The sequence below is a fragment of the Stegastes partitus genome, unplaced genomic scaffold (assembly GCF_000690725.1).
Source record: "Stegastes partitus isolate 25-593 unplaced genomic scaffold, Stegastes_partitus-1.0.2 Scaffold192, whole genome shotgun sequence".
Lineage (NCBI taxonomy): Eukaryota > Metazoa > Chordata > Actinopteri > Pomacentridae > Stegastes > Stegastes partitus.
In genome coordinates this window covers 265,252-283,453 of record NW_007577923.1, presented here as the reverse complement: position 1 = coordinate 283,453, position 18,202 = coordinate 265,252, and the positions used below count along the sequence as shown (strand labels likewise).

The 18,202-nt window shown below is 40.5% G+C and overlaps 1 protein-coding gene across 1 annotated transcript in view; it reads left to right on the top strand.

The window, feature by feature from the left end:
• The window catches only part of LOC103356310 (regulator of G protein signaling 7), a 51,190-nt gene that overhangs the window by 28,693 nt on the left and 4,295 nt on the right, over positions 1–18,202 (top strand). The window contains exons 3-12 of the mRNA XM_008280412.1: positions 2,955–3,005; positions 11,302–11,408; positions 12,418–12,469; positions 13,417–13,481; positions 13,829–13,905; positions 14,100–14,181; positions 15,133–15,207; positions 15,297–15,395; positions 15,688–15,749; positions 16,173–16,283. Of these exons, the coding sequence (XP_008278634.1) occupies positions 2,955–3,005; positions 11,302–11,408; positions 12,418–12,469; positions 13,417–13,481; positions 13,829–13,905; positions 14,100–14,181; positions 15,133–15,207; positions 15,297–15,395; positions 15,688–15,749; positions 16,173–16,283 (781 nt within the window). The remainder of the gene's footprint in view (positions 1–2,954; positions 3,006–11,301; positions 11,409–12,417; positions 12,470–13,416; positions 13,482–13,828; positions 13,906–14,099; positions 14,182–15,132; positions 15,208–15,296; positions 15,396–15,687; positions 15,750–16,172; positions 16,284–18,202) is intronic.

The following is an 18,202-nucleotide window of genomic DNA, read 5'->3' as shown; positions in this document are numbered from 1 at the left end:
CTCTTCTCTTCTCTTCTCTTCTCTTCTCTTCTCTTCTCTTCTCTTCCCATTCGAACCCATCATGACTGTTCATTTTTCACTGCACACAATAAGAACAGAAAAATATTGATATATGTGATGAAATATTAAGGTTTTATAAAAGTCTCTTGATAGTTAAACAAACCAAACCCTGAACTGACATCTTAGATTATTATTTTTTTTATATATAAGTGCAGAAATTGGGTTTAATCCTCCTCTTTTTTTTTGCACAATTTTGCCTCAGGGCCTCAGCTATGCCAGAACCACCGCTGGTCACCGTCACTTGGCTCGTTATGGCCAGTTACATATCCAGGAGCTTCTGTCATGGGTGGCTAAGATGATGAACAGTGGCAGAGAGCAACTCAATGTGAACAAATTTAAAGAGCTAAAAAAAAAAAGTCTCCACTGATTAATTTTCAATCCGTGTAATCAACGTCAGCTCAGATTCATCTCTTTGCTGTCATTGTGGCAGATATTATGCCATCAGCACAGCTAGCAAACAGCTATACTGGTTATGTCTGCAGCAGTACAACAGAGCTGCAGCACATGGATTGTATTCCCAGATTTGTTGTACATCATCTGTAGCTTTACCCGATTACAATACTATACATGCACATAAGCATGCACGCTCACGCTCACAGGAACAGTCAATGGTGACTCACCGGTTAACCTGTCATACATGTTTTTGGACTCTGGAGACCTGCAGAAAACCCACGCAGGTACAGGGAGAACATGCAGAACTCGTCACAGAAAGATTCAAATCAGAACCTTCCTGCTGCCTCCCCCATATGCAAAGTCGACATGTGTAAAAACTACATCACAATCACAAGTATTGCAATATGTTTTGTGAAGAACTGTACAGTTTTTCCAATCCTGGCCTCATCGTGGAGCTAAAGTAGTGTCAATGTGAACATATTCAAGTGGATCTGGACATTTTTCTACAATCTGACTTTATGTTGTCACCATTTAGATCCACAACTTTACACTGATTGCTTCTTTTGTCAGTCACTTATAACTATTCAAATATGATTGTATTGCTAACAGAAATGGTTCCCACACTGTAGTTTTTTATCATAACTGTTGTATATGTGATGATTGTTCTTTCTTTTACTGCTATAAAGCTGCATTTTTAAATCAAGAGAAGTTCTTGTGTGTACGTTTAATGTGAGGATTTTGCATGACGATGTTTGGAATTAGTGTGTGTGTTGTCACCGTGTGTTTTGTGGTATTCTGTGTTAGGTGTTCTTGTGTCTTTAAACTGAAAAACAGATCCATAGCTTAGAAACAGAGGGCTGCTGTTTTCTGTAGATGCTCAAACAAATGTCACATACGTCAGAGGTCAGTGAACATTCTGTTTTGTGTTTTTTTCTTTTTCCTACATAGCTATAATGGCATGTACCATTTACAGCACATTTTCGTACATTTTGTTTCCCTTTACTTCTCCATTGCTCATAGCTTTATGTTGACTTTATTGTCTTTCTGTGCAGAATACAGCTCATCCGGTCCTACTAACGTGATTGTTCCAACTATAATTCATTTTATACACTCATATATCATTTCTGCCTCCCATGTTCAAGCATCAGTTACCAGCTGTTCATCTTTTACATTGCTGCCCTTCGCTGTATCCTGTTTCTGTGTGCTGCAGAAATTATCCAATATCTGCCATCATTGGGATAATTAATAATTGATAATCGCATCGCCCAGCATTCTGTTTAAATGATTGTCACAATGCAATCAAACGCTTTCACCTGCGTGCACGCACACACACAAAAGCACAAGTGCACAGCTCAATCTATGGTCATGATATTAATCAATTGGGAGAACATCCTTGTTAGAGGATTACCTTACACGTCTCATTTAAGCTCCCTCAAAGAAAGTGGGTCAACTTTGATAGTGTGAAACCAGGGGTTGTATTAATGATGATAATCCACGGAAAATCTCATCTGGTTATGGGGGCGCAAAAAAAAAAGAAAAAACAAAAAGCAAAGGGGTGCATTAAAAGAGAAACGGAGAGACCAACCGCAGACAGACGGAAAGGCAGCTTGATGGACAGAGAGACAGCCACGGGGCTCGACTGTCTCACTGCATGAATTCCCTCATTTCACACCTTTTTTCTGCCTTCTGTGGCTTTCGTCTCCTCAATACACCTTCACCTGTCAGTATGACAGACAGTAATGATAGCTTGGAAAATATATATTTAGCCAAAGTGCCAAAGTCACATGGTGTGCCGGGGTGTGAAAACGCCCAGGGGGCAGAGGATGCTGTTATGTTTTTCTGAGATGTGAAAATGATTCAGTTGCATTCTCAGATGGAGAAGATTCAAAATGACATCCATCATATAAAAAGTTTGCTGCCCTTTCTAGACAAAAGGGCAAAAGGGATATACGAGTCATCTTTAGACTTATACCTCAACTCAAAGTAGTGTTTGATGATTGCGTCAGCTGTTTCAAGAAGACTTGAATCACCTATATTACCTTGTGTTCTGCTCAGGTTTGCATTTATGCATTTCTCCTCCCTTGAGTTTCTACTCTGACCCGTCCACATATTAGTTTTTGTTTCTGACGGCTTGCAATGTACGACGGCTTATTAAATGCTTTGCGTCAGACAAACTGTGCTGTTACTGTAAACAACGCATGCTTTATTGTGCCATTTTACCTCTGTGGTCATTTATATTAATGGACTTCAGCCAAAGAGAGCTGGCTCGCAGAGGGTGTCAGAGAAGAATATTTGGTAATGGATGGCATATTACCCACCTACATGGTGCAAGGCGAGAGGAACTGGTATGAACTGTAATGATGAGGGGAGGGAGGAGGGTTAACAGTGTCATTGTTTTCCCTTTCATTTGCATCTATATGCAAAAAAAAAAGTGTTTGAGTACACTGTGAACTGATGTGTGATGCCAGTGATTTATATTCATGTGCTTTCTCTTGTTTCAGGTTCTGATATTGTACAGTGGATGATCAAGAATCTGGACATTGAAGATCAAGGTAAAAAGCTGAATATTAAAATGCTCAGTATTAATCTAGGTGTTCTGAAAACAGTGGGAACTCATTCGGCTGTTGATTTGGCCTCTTTAACAGCAGGGTCTGCAGGCAGTTCAGCAGCAGTGGATGTGACGCACAAATGATGGAGGCAGTTTGTCACACACTCGCCACAGTTTGCATCAAAATCTGCTGCTAGCTCAATTGTGCCACATTTACAAAGGAGCTACCGGCAGGTTTGAAAGGCATTCTATCTTTAAAGAAATCACCAAAATGACACCATTTGTCAGAGGCAGTAAATGGAACAAAACAGAGAGAATTATCTGATTTTTAACTTTCCAACAGAGCTTTGAACTGCTCACCTCTGATGTGCCGTTCCTTCGAGAAAATGAACTAAACTGTCACTCAGTATTGTGATATTTCATCAAGAGCACTTTATTCTACGTGTCTTGTTTAAAAATTGGCAAAACATTAAACATTTACTTTAACTAAACTCTGTAAAAGGCAAAATTTTCTGCCTTTAACAGCACAACTGAAAAAACAATAATGACTCAGTGACCAACAGTCACATGATAGAAATTCAGACTTTTTGACTGAATTGTGCTGAACTGCAGGCAGTGTTTACACAGAGCAGATACAGAACAAGAACTGAAGCAAACTTGAAATATTAGGTAATTAAATATGTATAGCATAAGGAGACATTGTTTTTTTCTCTTGTATTAGTAACACTTGTGGGCACTTGGAAGAATGTTGTATATGTTGATCAAAGAGTTTTTCAATATTTGAAAAACAGATAATCCAAAAAAATCTGCTTGTTTATGATTGATGGCATCATAACTGTGCCATATTGCACATTCACATTATTGTGCTTTCTGTATTTGTAGCCATGGTTGTGCTCTTTCCATAAAGGTGTAGGACTTTATACAGTAGTAAAAAAAATTAGCCCATAGTTAGAAAAATATTACAGAAGCAGAAAAAATATCCATGAACTGCTTGGGGTTCAGAGGGCTAATTTATGCGAATATAAAGATTAAATTCAAAGATGTCTTTGTTACAGTTGTCTGTGAGGTTTCTCAGTTATCCATCCATCCATTATCTATACACCACTTAATCCTCACTAGAGTCGTGGGGGGTCTATCACAGGGCCACACTGAGAGACAGACAACCAAGCACACTCACATTCACACTTACAGACAATTTAGAATCACCAATTAACCTCAACATGTTTTTGGACTGTGTGGGAGGAAGCCGGAGAACCCGGAGAGAACCCACGCTGCACGGGGAGAACATGGAGACTCCACGCAGACAGATCCCAGGTGTCCTCACCAGGACACAAACTGGCGACCTTCTAGCTGCGAGGCAACGATGCTAACCACTGAGCCACCTTGCAGCCCTTCTTAGTTATCCAGGTCATGATATATACACAGAAGTGCTAAAACACAGGCAACTGAACCTGCTTGAGTTTCTTAAACATGTTTCATCTCAACGACCTCTTGGTGTGAGGATCACATGAGTCATGGTGCGTGACTCACATGTTGGCCAGGTAAACTCAGGTGACCTCTGTGAAAACGTGCCAGCAAGAGGCTAAATACCTGGGACTCCCCACCACTCAGTTAGATCTGAAGAAGCCGTTTGCATGAGAAGTGAAACATCTTTAAGCAACTAAACAAGATCAGCTGCCTTCGTTTTGGCACTTACACGTTGTTAGAGTTTTTTTTTTTGTAGTGTCTGCCAGGCTTACTGGCTGTTTCCAGGGCTAATTGAGAGGAGAGGGGCTGATCGGATGTTGTACAACCTAAAATTAGATTAGTCTGCAATAAAAGAAAGAGAAAACCCCACAGGCCATGTTGGAACCTATGTACCATTAGCTTACTATATGTAAAAAGTCCACAGTTTTACATTTTTCTTTGATCTGTCTTTTTGTGTCCTTGAGCTACGGCACTGCTATTTTTCTTCTTCTTCCCATTTTTCCGTCCTATAATTCTTATTTTATTCCACCGTGGTAGCATAAAAACCAGGCAGTCTTGAAGGTGATGCCGAATTACTCGCTGAACCCGTCATTGCACACAAAATGAGTCAAAAGTGGGCAGGGTGAAGTGTGACGAATGTGGAAAAGTTAAAACCAAGTGCTTCCGAAGATTAAAGATGGTGATAAAGAAGTTTGGCTGGTGTGAAAAGCAGCTTTTCAGAGTTTTTTGGTGACTGTGAGTGTATGTACTTGGATATTGGAGTGTTTATGCGTGTGGGTGTGCATTTCAGTCTGCTCTAGTGGGCGCCTCGGCGTTGTACACCGAGTTCGTAATTGTGACTCATCAACCAACAATTCCTTTGTGTCTCGTTCCATTTGTATGCATGGATCTACCTGTCTTTGTCGATGTTTGTCAGTGGTGGTGCTGACTTTGTACGGCGCATATTTATGTGTAAGTCGAATCACCTGCAGTATTTGAGATCTCTCGACTGATCCAAGTGAACAGACTGTCCCTGTACTTTTTTTTTTTCCTCCGCTTCTGTTTTTTTTTTCTTTTTCGCTTATGCCGAGGCAAAGCACAGTCTCTGACATTTAAATTTGCCCAAGAGATTATGCTTTTCCTCCTGCCTGAGATGAGCATTCTAATTAATTATGTATCTGTATCATGGGACCCTGTGATGTCTCAAGAAATAAATTAATGCATAAACAATAAACCACAAACAAGGCTGTCAGATCAGTTAAATCTGCTTAACTGGACCCAGATGCTAATGTCTGCTGCACCGTTAGTGAACTCTGGCAACAACATTTATGTCATTCCATTAAAGCAAATTTGCATTTTTGTTGTGTTCACCTTTAATATTAAAAATTCTCTTTAATATAATCTATAATCTTCATCTAAATTGCTAAAACCAGCGATTTTGAATAAATAAGAACAGCGCAAGCAAGCAGATGTTCTTTATCCTCAAAGACTATTTCTATGCTTTTATTTGTGCACCTTTTTTTTTCTTTTTTTTTTTTTGCAGCACGGACACAAAACATGCTGTTGGTTGCCCTGCGGTGGTAAACAGAGTGCTGTGTAAAAACTAAGTGACTTTAGCGCAGAGCAACTCCTGGCGGGGCTGACAAACACAGCAAAGAGAAACGCAATTAATTTGGCTCTCAGCACGAAAGCAGCAAGTTTATTATGTAAAGGCAGATGAGCTTATATCAAAGTTGACTGGGGATTTAGAGGGTTTTTTTTGGGGGGGCTAAATGAATGCCTCAGATACTGACGTGGATCTGACGAACTAATTATCACCTGATTTGGAAAACTCGATAGTCCCCGATCCTGTTTTCATTCATCTCTGCATTTGATTAGCCAAGAAAAAAAAAGTTCTGCGTCAAAAGTTCTTCTCAAAAGTTTTAGATGTCTTGTTGTGAGTCTTTATCATAGCACCGTTATTACCATAATTTGTAGAAACTATTGGGTTTTTACCACACTGATGTTCTCCTGCACTTAATTTATTAGCGTACTCACCTGTGTAGTCCAGTTCTGACAGCTCACACAGGGACTGGAAGCTCTAACAAGATAAATGTGAATGACATGTTCGACAAACTGAATCTTCTACTTTGTAAAGACCAGAATCCACATCAAGCAACAGCCCGAGGTGTTTGTAGTTAAGGCCGCGCAGAAAATCAGTGAAGTTACAAAACATCTACTGATCCCTATAGGTCAAACACTTCAGGCAGTGTTTGGCTGCAAAGGATGTTCCCTGCCCAATGCTGAATATTTATGGGTTTTTTTTTTATCACTTCAGGTGTAGCCTACAGCTAGCTGGCCGAGTCGAAGCCAATATTATGCTTCCCGTTGAAATTGCTGACAGTATGATGGGAAAATCTTTAAATATATTCCTCTCATAGGAAAAAAAAGAGCAAAACAGAAGTGATTATATACACTTTTCTTAGAGTTATCAATATATAACGGCATGAATTTGCCTTTCTGTGTTATTAGTTTGATTCGGCCAGATATAATCAGCTCCATATTAGCGGTCTGCAGCTCTTCTGACCTCTGACCTGCTTGAAAATAAGTCTTTAATGGGGTATCGGGAGCGGTCCTATTAAAATCTTCTTGCTTAGATATGTGCTATGATACTGCCAAGCTTTAAAACAGACATCAGCTCTCTAAAAATGAAGCTTAACATAAAATTATATAATAGAATTTCCTAATAAGTTGTGAAAAGCTTTTAATCACAACGCCCCAAACACGTATGCGCATAAACAATAAGAGTATATAATTATTTACATCACCGTGGGAGGAACCGAGTTGTCAGAAGGCAACGATCTAAACATTTAACACGACTAAACAACGCAAGATAAATGCCACAGCCAAACTCAGCAGACCACAACAGAGCACCAACAAACAGCCAGACTATCAGTCAAGCTGTCAGTGAGCGTGTATCTGCGTGTCATTATGGGTGTGAATTGCATATGAAGGGGCACCTAATCTGCTCAGTGGAACAGGGAGTAGTAAAACGATATCCGAGGGAAGACACGTGGCTCGTCGGAACAGCGCGGAGAGGATGCATACGGTTCTGTATAACGACCCCCGGTTTTCTCTGTCAACCCTCTTTAAACCTCCTCCCCCTCGTCAGACTCAGAGGAGCACCGCAGATAATATTCTTTAGTCTCCTGAGATCGCTGCCTCCTCTATATGCCGCTACGCTGGCACACATATGGATAGCTTGCTTCTTTGCAATATCAGTGTTCTTTTATCAGCCCTCTTAATGGCTTTGTTGCACGTTTTTTTTTTTGCCTATGAATTCACTATCTGCTCCTCCTTGACCAAAACCGCCCGTGCAAGTGGTTGCTTACTTCACAATAAAGGCTACAACTCCTACAAGGTTTGCAATAATACAAAAGTCAGCAACATTTCCTTGGAGTGCTTGTTCAGCAGAAGAAAGAAAAGAAAAAACAGCTGGTTTTGTCTATTGATTTCCAACCTTGATTTCCATCTTGAGAGTAACAATATACGATAAATCTGATTGGAAGCAAACTTGCATTGATATCTTGAACCTCTCTAGAATATTTGCATTGTATGAAACATTAGATCAGTTTACCTATTTGGGCCCGAGACAGTTATTCAGATAAAACCGAACCTTTACTTTGTGCTTTGGAGAGTAAAACAAAGATTCTTTTCCACCTCAGCATCTCGTGCGAACAATAATAATCAGAATATAGCTACAATACCGAATCCCTTCCCTTGTCTTTAGATAAAGATCAGCTGGCAGAATACTCCCACACTCCACTTGGCAGGGCTCCAAACTGCTGGGTTTTTGGCACATAGCTGGTAATATGATGAAATCAAAGGGTGTTTTCCCCTTGGACACCGAGGCCGGCCTTTCTTGACAGCTCGACTAATTCCAGTCCAAGGTTTAGTCAGCTATAAAGCTTATGTTATGTTATGCTAAATGGAAGCCAAGGAGCGCCCTTCCTACTAGGAATTGATCTTTATAGACTTACAGACTTACAAGAACAACAAAAACCTTCTCAACAAACAACAAAAAAAAATCTTGGTTAATCTTCTATTTATCCCCCCTGAAAAGCCACATTAGTCTGATTTAGCATTTTTAGATGTGCTCTTTTGTGCTAATTACACTGTGTGCTTTTGTATTATATCTTTGTACTGGATGTTAAGTCAAAACTTGTCGCTCAGATTTTCTCTGCTCACTTTTGTGTGAAGTGTTTTTTGACACGCCACACAAAACGAGAACCGATCAGGTCTGCGGTTGAAGAACGGGAGACATTAAGCTCTAATGGCAATGTTCCAGATGTCGTTTTTCATGCTTTGCGGACTTTACTTTCATCTGACATTCATCCCGCCTGAGATAGCAATCCAGAAAATGAATGTTCCCAATGAATAATAAGTAAGGAGCTATACGGATGAGTTGTTTTTTTATTTTTTCCCCTTTTGGAAACGTCTGACTGCTTTAATTCTTTTGTAGTTTGAGGACAGATGTAAACAGACCATGTATCTCCATGTAGCTTTAAGTCAGAGAATTAGGGATAATATTAGGGATAAAATGAGGGATAACATCGCTTTAAGAGTGGCTTTAGGAAATAGTGCAGTGGGTAAAGAGGAAAGGGGGGGTGCTTATAAGTAAACAGGTCTAAATAACTTATGAGTCATCATTTATTAACAAACGGAGCACACACACATGCATACACATAAGCAGCATCCTGACCTCTTAAGACTGTGACAGTCACCTCAGTGGTAAAGGAAAAGCTGAACTATATTTATCTCTGGCGCACAAACACCCAGTGTGTGTGCCAGGGAGTTCATATTTTATGCATACATACACTAAGCTCCTTCTATAGTATTCATAGCGCTGCCTATTTAGACTAAGTGAAGCCTTTCAACCTTTGCGTCTCTTCGCCTATTAGCGTGTTAAGTCAGTTTGAGTTAGCCTCCCCTGGGCCGCGCACAAAAGATTCAATGATCACGTTAGAAACAGGATGTAAATAAACTTTTTCTCCCCGCGCCGTTCAGAACGAACAAAACGTGGCAGCATTAATGGAGAGCTGTCAACAAATTACACCAAACGATGTCGACACCATGAAGGACACGCAGGTTTAGAGCAGCGGGCAATAACTAGTGGCACATATTTGATGGTGATTACATGTTTTCATTATCTGATGGTCTGAAATCAGGGACAGTGAGCCATGTGCGGCGGAGCGCCAGAGGGAAGCAGGTTTTCACTCCAACTGAGCACAACACCAGATGATTTGACTGATGAGTTCCGCCTCTCCGGCTGAAGGTGGACTAATCAGCGAGACCTCCTGCTGTGCTGTTTGGTTGGAATGGAGACCAAAGCAGTGTCAGTGTATTGAAGCAGCAGCTCCTAATTCAGGTCCCGGTGTCCGTTCTGGCCATTTTGTTAAGAATGAATTTGTGCCCGGGGGATGAATGGTGAATAAAGTTAATTAGTTGTTCGGACAAAAAAAAAAAAAGCTGGCCCAGGATCTGTGATGAGGAACTATTGATTGCAAAGTTATCAGAGGATCTCCGTTTAATGAAAACGTGAGATATCAAAGCAGATTTGTCTTTTAATGTCCGAATAAAGAGTGCTTGTAAAGAGAGGCAGTTAGAATTTAAATTAATGAAGGGCCTTATCATCCTGATTCTTAAAGCAAATGTTTGACATTTTGAGAAAAAAACTGGCTTATTTGTTTTATGACGACAAGTTGGACGATAAGATCTCGTCTCTGTCTGTTAAATACGAGGCCGCAGCAGGCAGCCGAACAGCTTCGGCGTGCATCATGACAGAAGGAAACAATTAGCCCGGCCCTGTCAAATGTTAAACTCACCCACCAGCACTCGTAAACCCTCAAATTAGCACAGTATATTGTTTGTTTAGTTGTTTGTTTAATCCGAAGTGAAAAAAAAAAACACACCAACTATTTAACATTTTACAGGCTGTTATGTGTCATACTATTTCTTGGCTCTGAGCAATTGGCCAGGAAAGCAGCAGAAGAAGTCCAAGAAGTTTCTGGGCACGGCCAAGAACAGTCAGACACATAACCCTCGTAATCTGGCGAATTGTCATTTTCACGCTCGAGTTTTTTGAAGAAATTATGCGAATGTGATATGTGTTAATGTCGTAAGTGATCTTCAGAGGTGCTAATGGATTATTTGATGGAAGATGGCTATGTTTTTTTGTGCTAAGCTAAGCTAAGCTAAGCTAAGCTAGTGCACCTGATTTCAGGGTGTGCTTAATTTTGTCTTCTAGCTACCTGAACAAAAGAAAATAAGCATATTTGTTCATTTTTAAATGGTGAAATCATTATTGGAAATGTGACATATAGTGTAATTTTTCTTTAAAGGCCTGTTTAGTTTTTGGTTTTTGCACATTTCTTTTATTAAGAAAATAATTGCTAATAAAGTACATTAAAGTTTATAATTCAGTGTCTGTAGAAACACTGAAAAATGTGTGTTTTCAAGCGAGCGGTGTTAAGTCGTATGTAAACCAGTGTAATAGCCACAGTTCTACATTGTAAAATAAAGGGAAACTTAAAGGTCAACAATAAGTTCCCACTGTCTCTTGTTCTTCTCATTTATATAATATTTGCACCTCAGCAGTTGTGCGGTGCTGTGAAACTTTCTGAGCTGCTATCCACAGCACAGTCTTCCTTCCACAGCTCTTTCTTTTAACACACTTACAAAACAGGCTGACACAAGTGTGAATGTTCTACATGCATAATAAGCACATTATATGTGCTGGTGTGCAGTGTTAGTGAGAAAAAAACTGAGGGAGCTCAACATACTTAATTGTTTTTTTTGTCTTTGTTGTCTTCTAGTGGAGGCTCTTCACCTAGGAACTCTGATGGCTGCACATGGTTACTTCTTCCCCATCTCAGACCACGTCCTCACTCTCAAAGACGATGGCACTTTCTATAGGTTTCAGGTAAGAGTAATAACAGTAATGCTCTGAATCTTTTCTAAGCCCAAGCATTTTATTATAATACTCTTGACGTGACAAGGTAGTGTTTAAAAAAAAAAGGAAGAGTTAAGAGGAAGAAACAACCTTAAAGGACCCCGGTTGTTGTGCTTGAGTCAAAGACTTTCAGTCAGCCAAGACCTATAAAACACAAGACAGTAAACTTTTATTTGTCGACTCTGCATTCTTTACCTTTAATCCACATTTTAAATCAGGTCATATGGTGTCAATTGTGGTTTATGTAATGTAACTCAGTTTGACTCGTACTTAGGCTGTTCCCATGCCATTATTCTTTAACACGTGTTATGTCATCACATATATTTCGTTATGTCATCGCATATATTTTAGAGGAAATTTCACTTATGTATTCAGTCATATAGCACCATGACACTAAATTGTTCTACTACATCTAGTAGGTGTAAAATATACTGTGTTAAATAGCTGACATTCATTCCAAGATGTTTGAAACAAACAAAGTAACGTGGAAACTGCTGTACTTTATAATTGTGACTGAAGAAAGGGGAGAAAAGCACATCACTCTGAATGTCAATAGTGGGACTGACAGTTTTACAGTTTTTCCACCTAGTGAGTTCCCCCATGTGTGCTGCAAAGAACTAACCAGAGTAAATCAATGCCTAAGGCTGTTTGTGTTAGTAGCTGGCTTCACTTTGCTTTTAATGTGTAATCGCTCCGCATCAGAAGCCAGCCCGTACAATGCTGCCCAAGGAGGGTCAAGAATCACGCTAGTGTCTGCTCTAAGCACCCTCTGAAAGGAGCTTATGTGCTTTAGACATAATGCCAAGCCCATTACAGAACAAAATGTTTTATTGTGACAGATGCAGCACTGTGACTGCATGCCCACCTCGCGTGGCAGCGCACACTTTGATCCGAAACGCCATGTGGTTACTTGAATTCTGCCAAAGATGTGAGGTTTCTTGTAGTTTTGTTTCTTAATGACCTATTTTTTTCCCTTCAGACTCCATACTTTTGGCCATCAAACTGCTGGGAACCAGAAAACACAGACTATGGTGAGAGAGCAAGTCAAATTCATACATTGTGCTGAAGAGGCTAATAACGCCGGCTCTTTGTGTAACGCATAAATCGCATTTGGCCAATAGACGTGTTATTAAAGCTGATATTGCCAGAGGTTCAAAAGATAAAACACAAGTGATGCAACTGCAGTGTCTGGATGATAGAGAGAAACCCAAACATCACATTTTAGTTCTACTCCAATGCTTGGCCCACAATTGCAATCAGTTATACTGCAACGGGCATGCAATAATTTACATTTCATATATTCATACTGTCAGTGCTTTGCAGCCTCAGTCAACAGTGTCTGCCACAGTCACACTCTCTGACGGATGCAGAGTGATTACTGTGAAGGAAAACAGGGATGTGTTTGTATGCGTGCACCTGTTGTGCACAGTTGGCTGAATATTTTTAGTGGCGATACAGGGATGAGCTTTTCATTGTTACAGCCAAGCAGAGTGGAGATAAAGCTTTCATAATGCCCAAAATGGTCTGGTGAATAGCCGCGCCCTTGCAGGTCTTTCATTTGTTGTTTGAGTTGTCGGGAGAGGAAAAGGCCCTAATGCTCGCTGTGGGAATAATCCTGCGGGTGTTAGGGGGGAAGTTAGAGTGTTTTGAGATGCAGCAACTGATTCACGTGAATGATGCCCCGTAATGAAAACAGTCTAATGGCATAATGAAGCACCCGCATTATGGTCAGTTAACAAAGAGATGAAGGTAGTTCAGGAAGGCATCAAAAGTCAGACGCATGCACACACACAATCGCACACAGCAACAGACGCATACACAAGCATGCACAGTAAAATGACCTTTGTGATTTGCAGGCCAGTTTAAATGTGCAGTTGAGAGGATTAAATGAATAAACGCAGGGCCACTTAAGGCTGTTAAAACGAAGCCGAGATCCTGTTCTCCCTTAATTACCAATCTCTGTGTCTGTCTCTCCCAGCTGTTTACCTCTGCAAAAGAACAATGCAAAATAAAGCGCGTCTGGAGCTTGCAGACTATGAAGCGGTAAGTGAAAGAGGTGTTTTAGTGTCAGCACTCTCCTCTTCAAATATCTGTTCCTGTGCTGGCACTGCTCTCAGGCTTTCTCTCTTGCCTTTTTGTTCATACTGACAGTGAGAACATTTGTTTTTTCTGTGTGTCACTGCATAATTTGTAACATTTTTTCTCACCCAAGCTATTAAATGAATCACTGGGTTAGTTATTCCAGTGGGTTTTTTTTCTTTTGTATGTGGGCAGGGATCAATAAAGATGGTATCCAGCCGTGCACTGTACACAGCATGTGCAGAAAACATAATCAGCCCGGATCCCTCAAAAGCCTTTCTTTTCCTGTTCGCTCTTTGTTTTACTTACAGGAGAGCTTAGCAAGGCTACAGAGAGCTTTCGCCAGGAAATGGGAGTTCATTTTTATGCAAGCAGAAGCACAAGCAAAGTAGGTTTCTATATGTAACACACATGCATTGAGCCATTGGGAATAAATCTTCTTACAGTCTCATTATGACATCGTTAAAGTTTATGTTTAAATGCAGCTTCCCTGTAATTACCCTGTAAATGTATCATGTATGTTTTGGATTCAGCTACATGCTCTGTCAGAACAGATCTGAGCTGCTTTTTTTTTCCCTCCAGGGTGGACAAGAAAAGAGACAAAATCGAGAGGAAAATTCTTGACAGTCAGGAAAGAGCATTCTGGGACGTGCACAGACCAGTGGTGAGTGAAATTACTGGTGTCATAATCACTTTGCGATAACCGATATCCCTGTTGATATTATCAGTGTCATCTTAATTGTTCCTGCAAAAGTAAATAAAATTGAAAAAGTGATTCAATTCCCACCACACTCTGCTACATCTTTCAAGTCAGAAAAATAATTAGATCGAGTGTTTGGGTTATTTTAATCTATTCTACGCATTTAACGCGAGGTATCGACGCGTCAATCTTCGCTTCAAAGACGAGGCAGTTTTTGTATGACGTATACGTGCTTCCTGTAACATTTAAATGGTGCAAAGAAGTGAACCCACTGCAGATCCTCTGCTGTGTATTTGCCTTTGCCATACACATGAAATGCCACATCAATAACTGTCACAACACATCAGCTTCAGTGCTGCTCTTTACCTTGTTCCTACACACTTGCTTAGCATTAGCATTTAGTTTCCCCCTGAGGTTAAAGGGTCTCCTCTGCTGTATTTCTCCGAAAGCCACTGCTCCACGGTTAATTGGAAAATAACAAGTTCAATTTATGCGTCCTTGGAGCAACATAATCAATATTAATTTAAATTTCACAGTGACGCCGTCAAGCTACTTAGCTCTGTTCTTTTGGAAGAGGCCTAGATTAGACCACTTGTTCAATCAGCCAGTATTTGCACACGAAGAATTTCCCGCTGGTTTACTTGTTTTGCTAGAACTGGCGCATTCCCTGTTTAATTAACCAGCATCTGACACATTGTCCCGGAGAATTCGAAGAATCACTTCACACCCCAGCTAAGCATAATGGATTGGATTAACTGACATTTATATATCTGGGGAAAAATTGCCCCTTCACCCATTGTGGCATCATCCGAGAGTAAAGTATCAAGTACATGCGATGCTCTAGGAGTGCAGTATACTCCAGGATAATGAGGATTTACTCGATGTTTTCTGAATTTCTCCTCACTCTTCTCACAGCCTGGATGTGTGAATACGACAGAAGTTGACATAAAGAAGTCCTCCAGAATGAAAAACCCCCACAAAACTAGAAAGGTATACTACGTGCTTAGTTTTCCATGTTGTGCTTGTCCACAAAACTACTACTGTTGATAATTCAGTTGTATTTTTTTTTGTTGTATTAGTCTGTGTATGGGCTGCAGAATGATATCCGTACCCACAGCCCAACCCACACCCCCGCTCCAGAGGCCAAGCAGCCCACAGAAGAAGAACTGCAGGAACAGGTTAGGCCTGCAGGTGGCGCTCTAGTATTAGCATCAGGATCTTTAATAATTTGAGGTCAATATTACCACTCGAACTGGTTCATTGCTGCATCATTTTTGGTATGCGATTTATAGTATTGGTCCCCGTTTAATAAGAATTATTATTTAGTTGCATCAATAAACATGATGTAGTCAATATAATAGAATTTAAACTGCAAATCATGCAGTTAGTATAGAAATGAACTTGCAAATTGACATTTTGACATAAATTCCAATACCACAGTATACTAATTGTTCCTCGCTTTTGTTTCAGATCACCTTCTGGCAATTGCAGTTAGACAGGCATCGACTGAAAATGTCCAAAGTGGCAGAGAGGTGAGTGATGTCCTTTGTGTCTTTATTCAGTTTAGCCATCGATCTGTTTATTGAGCCTTTAAACGGCCTAACGTGGCATGGAATTAAGAACTCAGATGACCTTGAGGAGTGTTCGGGCCTCGACAATGCCTTCAGTTGTCGTCAGCGTTGACGATGCTGGATGCCGAATGCCGCGCAAAGTGCCTATTAGTCATTCGCTTCACCGGAAAGAGAGACGTATTCGGTTCCCTCTTGTCGAGCTCTACACTTCATTTCAATTTAAAGTATTTGCTCTTAAGAGGATTTCACTTCTCCTTTTGTCAGTCAAATCTTACAAATAAACAACCCGTTCATAATCACTCACAGAAAGGTACGGAGCATAGTTTCACCAGAGATGATGACAAGATTATTATGCACTCAAATTTTGTTTCACTTACCCAACAGTTTGCTTGGCTACACGGAGCAGTACGTTGAATACGACCCCTTCCTCACGCCTCCAGACCCATCCAACCCCTGGATCTCAGATGACACCACACTGTGGGAGCTCGAAGCCAGGTGGGTGCATGTCACGAGAGAAAGAGCAGAAGAGATATTTACAGAGGTTTTCCCCTTTTATTGCTTTAATTAGCCTTTTTTTGAAAGAATTTACAAAATAAATGTCTTTCATGTCAAAGTGAAACAGATTTCTACAAAATTATCTTCATGAGTTCAAAATATAAAACATAAAATAAGTGATTAAATGAGTGTTCACCCCTTTCAAGTGTTTAGTGGATGCCCCTTTTCACTGCAATTGCAGCACAAAGCCAGTGTTGATAGGTCTTAATCGACCTTCCACGACACCACACTTTTTTGTTGTTTTGTTTTGTTTTTTTACCCCATTCTTCTTTGCAAAACTGCCAGGCTGCACTGGGGTCATGAGTAATCAGCCCTTTTCAAGTCAAGCCACAAATTCTCAATTGAGTTGAAGTCTGGGCTCTGAACCAGGCACTCCACAACATTTGCTTTGTTGTTTTCAAACCCTTTCTGTGTAGCTTTGGCTGTATGCTTCAGGTAATTGTCTTGCTGAAAAACAAATCTACTCCCAACGTGCAGTTCTCTTGCATCAGGTTGTCCTTCAGGATTTCCCTAAGCTTTGCTGCAGTCATTTCACCCTCAACATTCACAAGCCTTCCAGCACCGACAAACACCTCCACATCATGATGGTGCCACCACCATGCTTCACACTTGGGATGGTGTGTTTGTGATTGTGTGCAGTGACTGGTGTCTGCCTAACACTGTTTCAAGTCTGATGGTCAATTTTGGTCTCATCAGACCAAATAACCTTCTTCCAGGTGACTATATAGTCTCCCACATGCCTTCTGGCAAACTCTGCTTGGGATTTAATATATTGTGTTCCTCTCTCATAAAGCGTTAAGTGGTGTAGACCTGGGGCGCTACTTGTTGTCTGCCATCTCAGCCACTGAAGCTTGTAACTCCTTCTGAGGAATCATAAGTGTCTTGGTGGCCTCCATCACTAATATCTTTCTGTCATGAACTCACCAACAGAATGGGTGGACACAAATGCTTGACTCAGTAGGTTCAGGCAAACGACAGGTTTAATGGCAGTCAGGGTTCGGTACACAGTCCAACAGGCAGAAGCATCCAAGAATCGGCGGGCAGAGGCAAGGTCCAAAAAGCAGAAACAAGGTCGAGATCAAACAGACTGTGACTTAACTTGAATAACGCTGGTACGAGGACTGTGAAGTGCAACGAACTGGCGACGAGACAGTGAGACACACAGGGTAAAATACACGAGGTAATGAGGGTGAATGGGAAACAGGTGAGGGGAGGTAATCAGGGAGCAGGTGAGACGAGACAGGTACAGGAAGTAAAACTAGAACAGAACACCCAGTGAAATGATTTCAAAATACAACAGGAAAGACGAGACATAACGTGCATACATGAACAGAAACTTGACAGACATGACACTTTCTTGTACAGTCACTCAGTTTTTAAGGACGACCTGCTATAGGAAGATTTATACCACACTCCGTCTATGTCTTAACGATGGATTTAACTGGCACTGAAGGATATTCCGTAACTTGGACATTTTTTGGTGTTCATCCCCTGACTTATGCTTTTTAATAACCTTTTCACAAAATTGCTCTCAGTGTTCTTTTGTCTTCATGCGCTCATCATAGTCAGGAGTATTGATTCACCAGTGACTGGACCTCCCAGATACAGGTGTCTTTATACTACAGTCACATGCCACATTGAAGATGATCTCCATTTTACTAACTGTGTACTGTGTACTTATGAGATCACTTTTGTACATTTTGTCAAAACACAATCAGTTTTCACTTTGACTGGTACGTCTTTTCTTGTAGATTCTTGTAAAAAATGCCAACTTAAATTGATTAAATGTTAAAAAACAATACAAGGGGAACATTTTCAAGGCGGATAAATACTTTTTACAGGCACCATAGATGGAGATA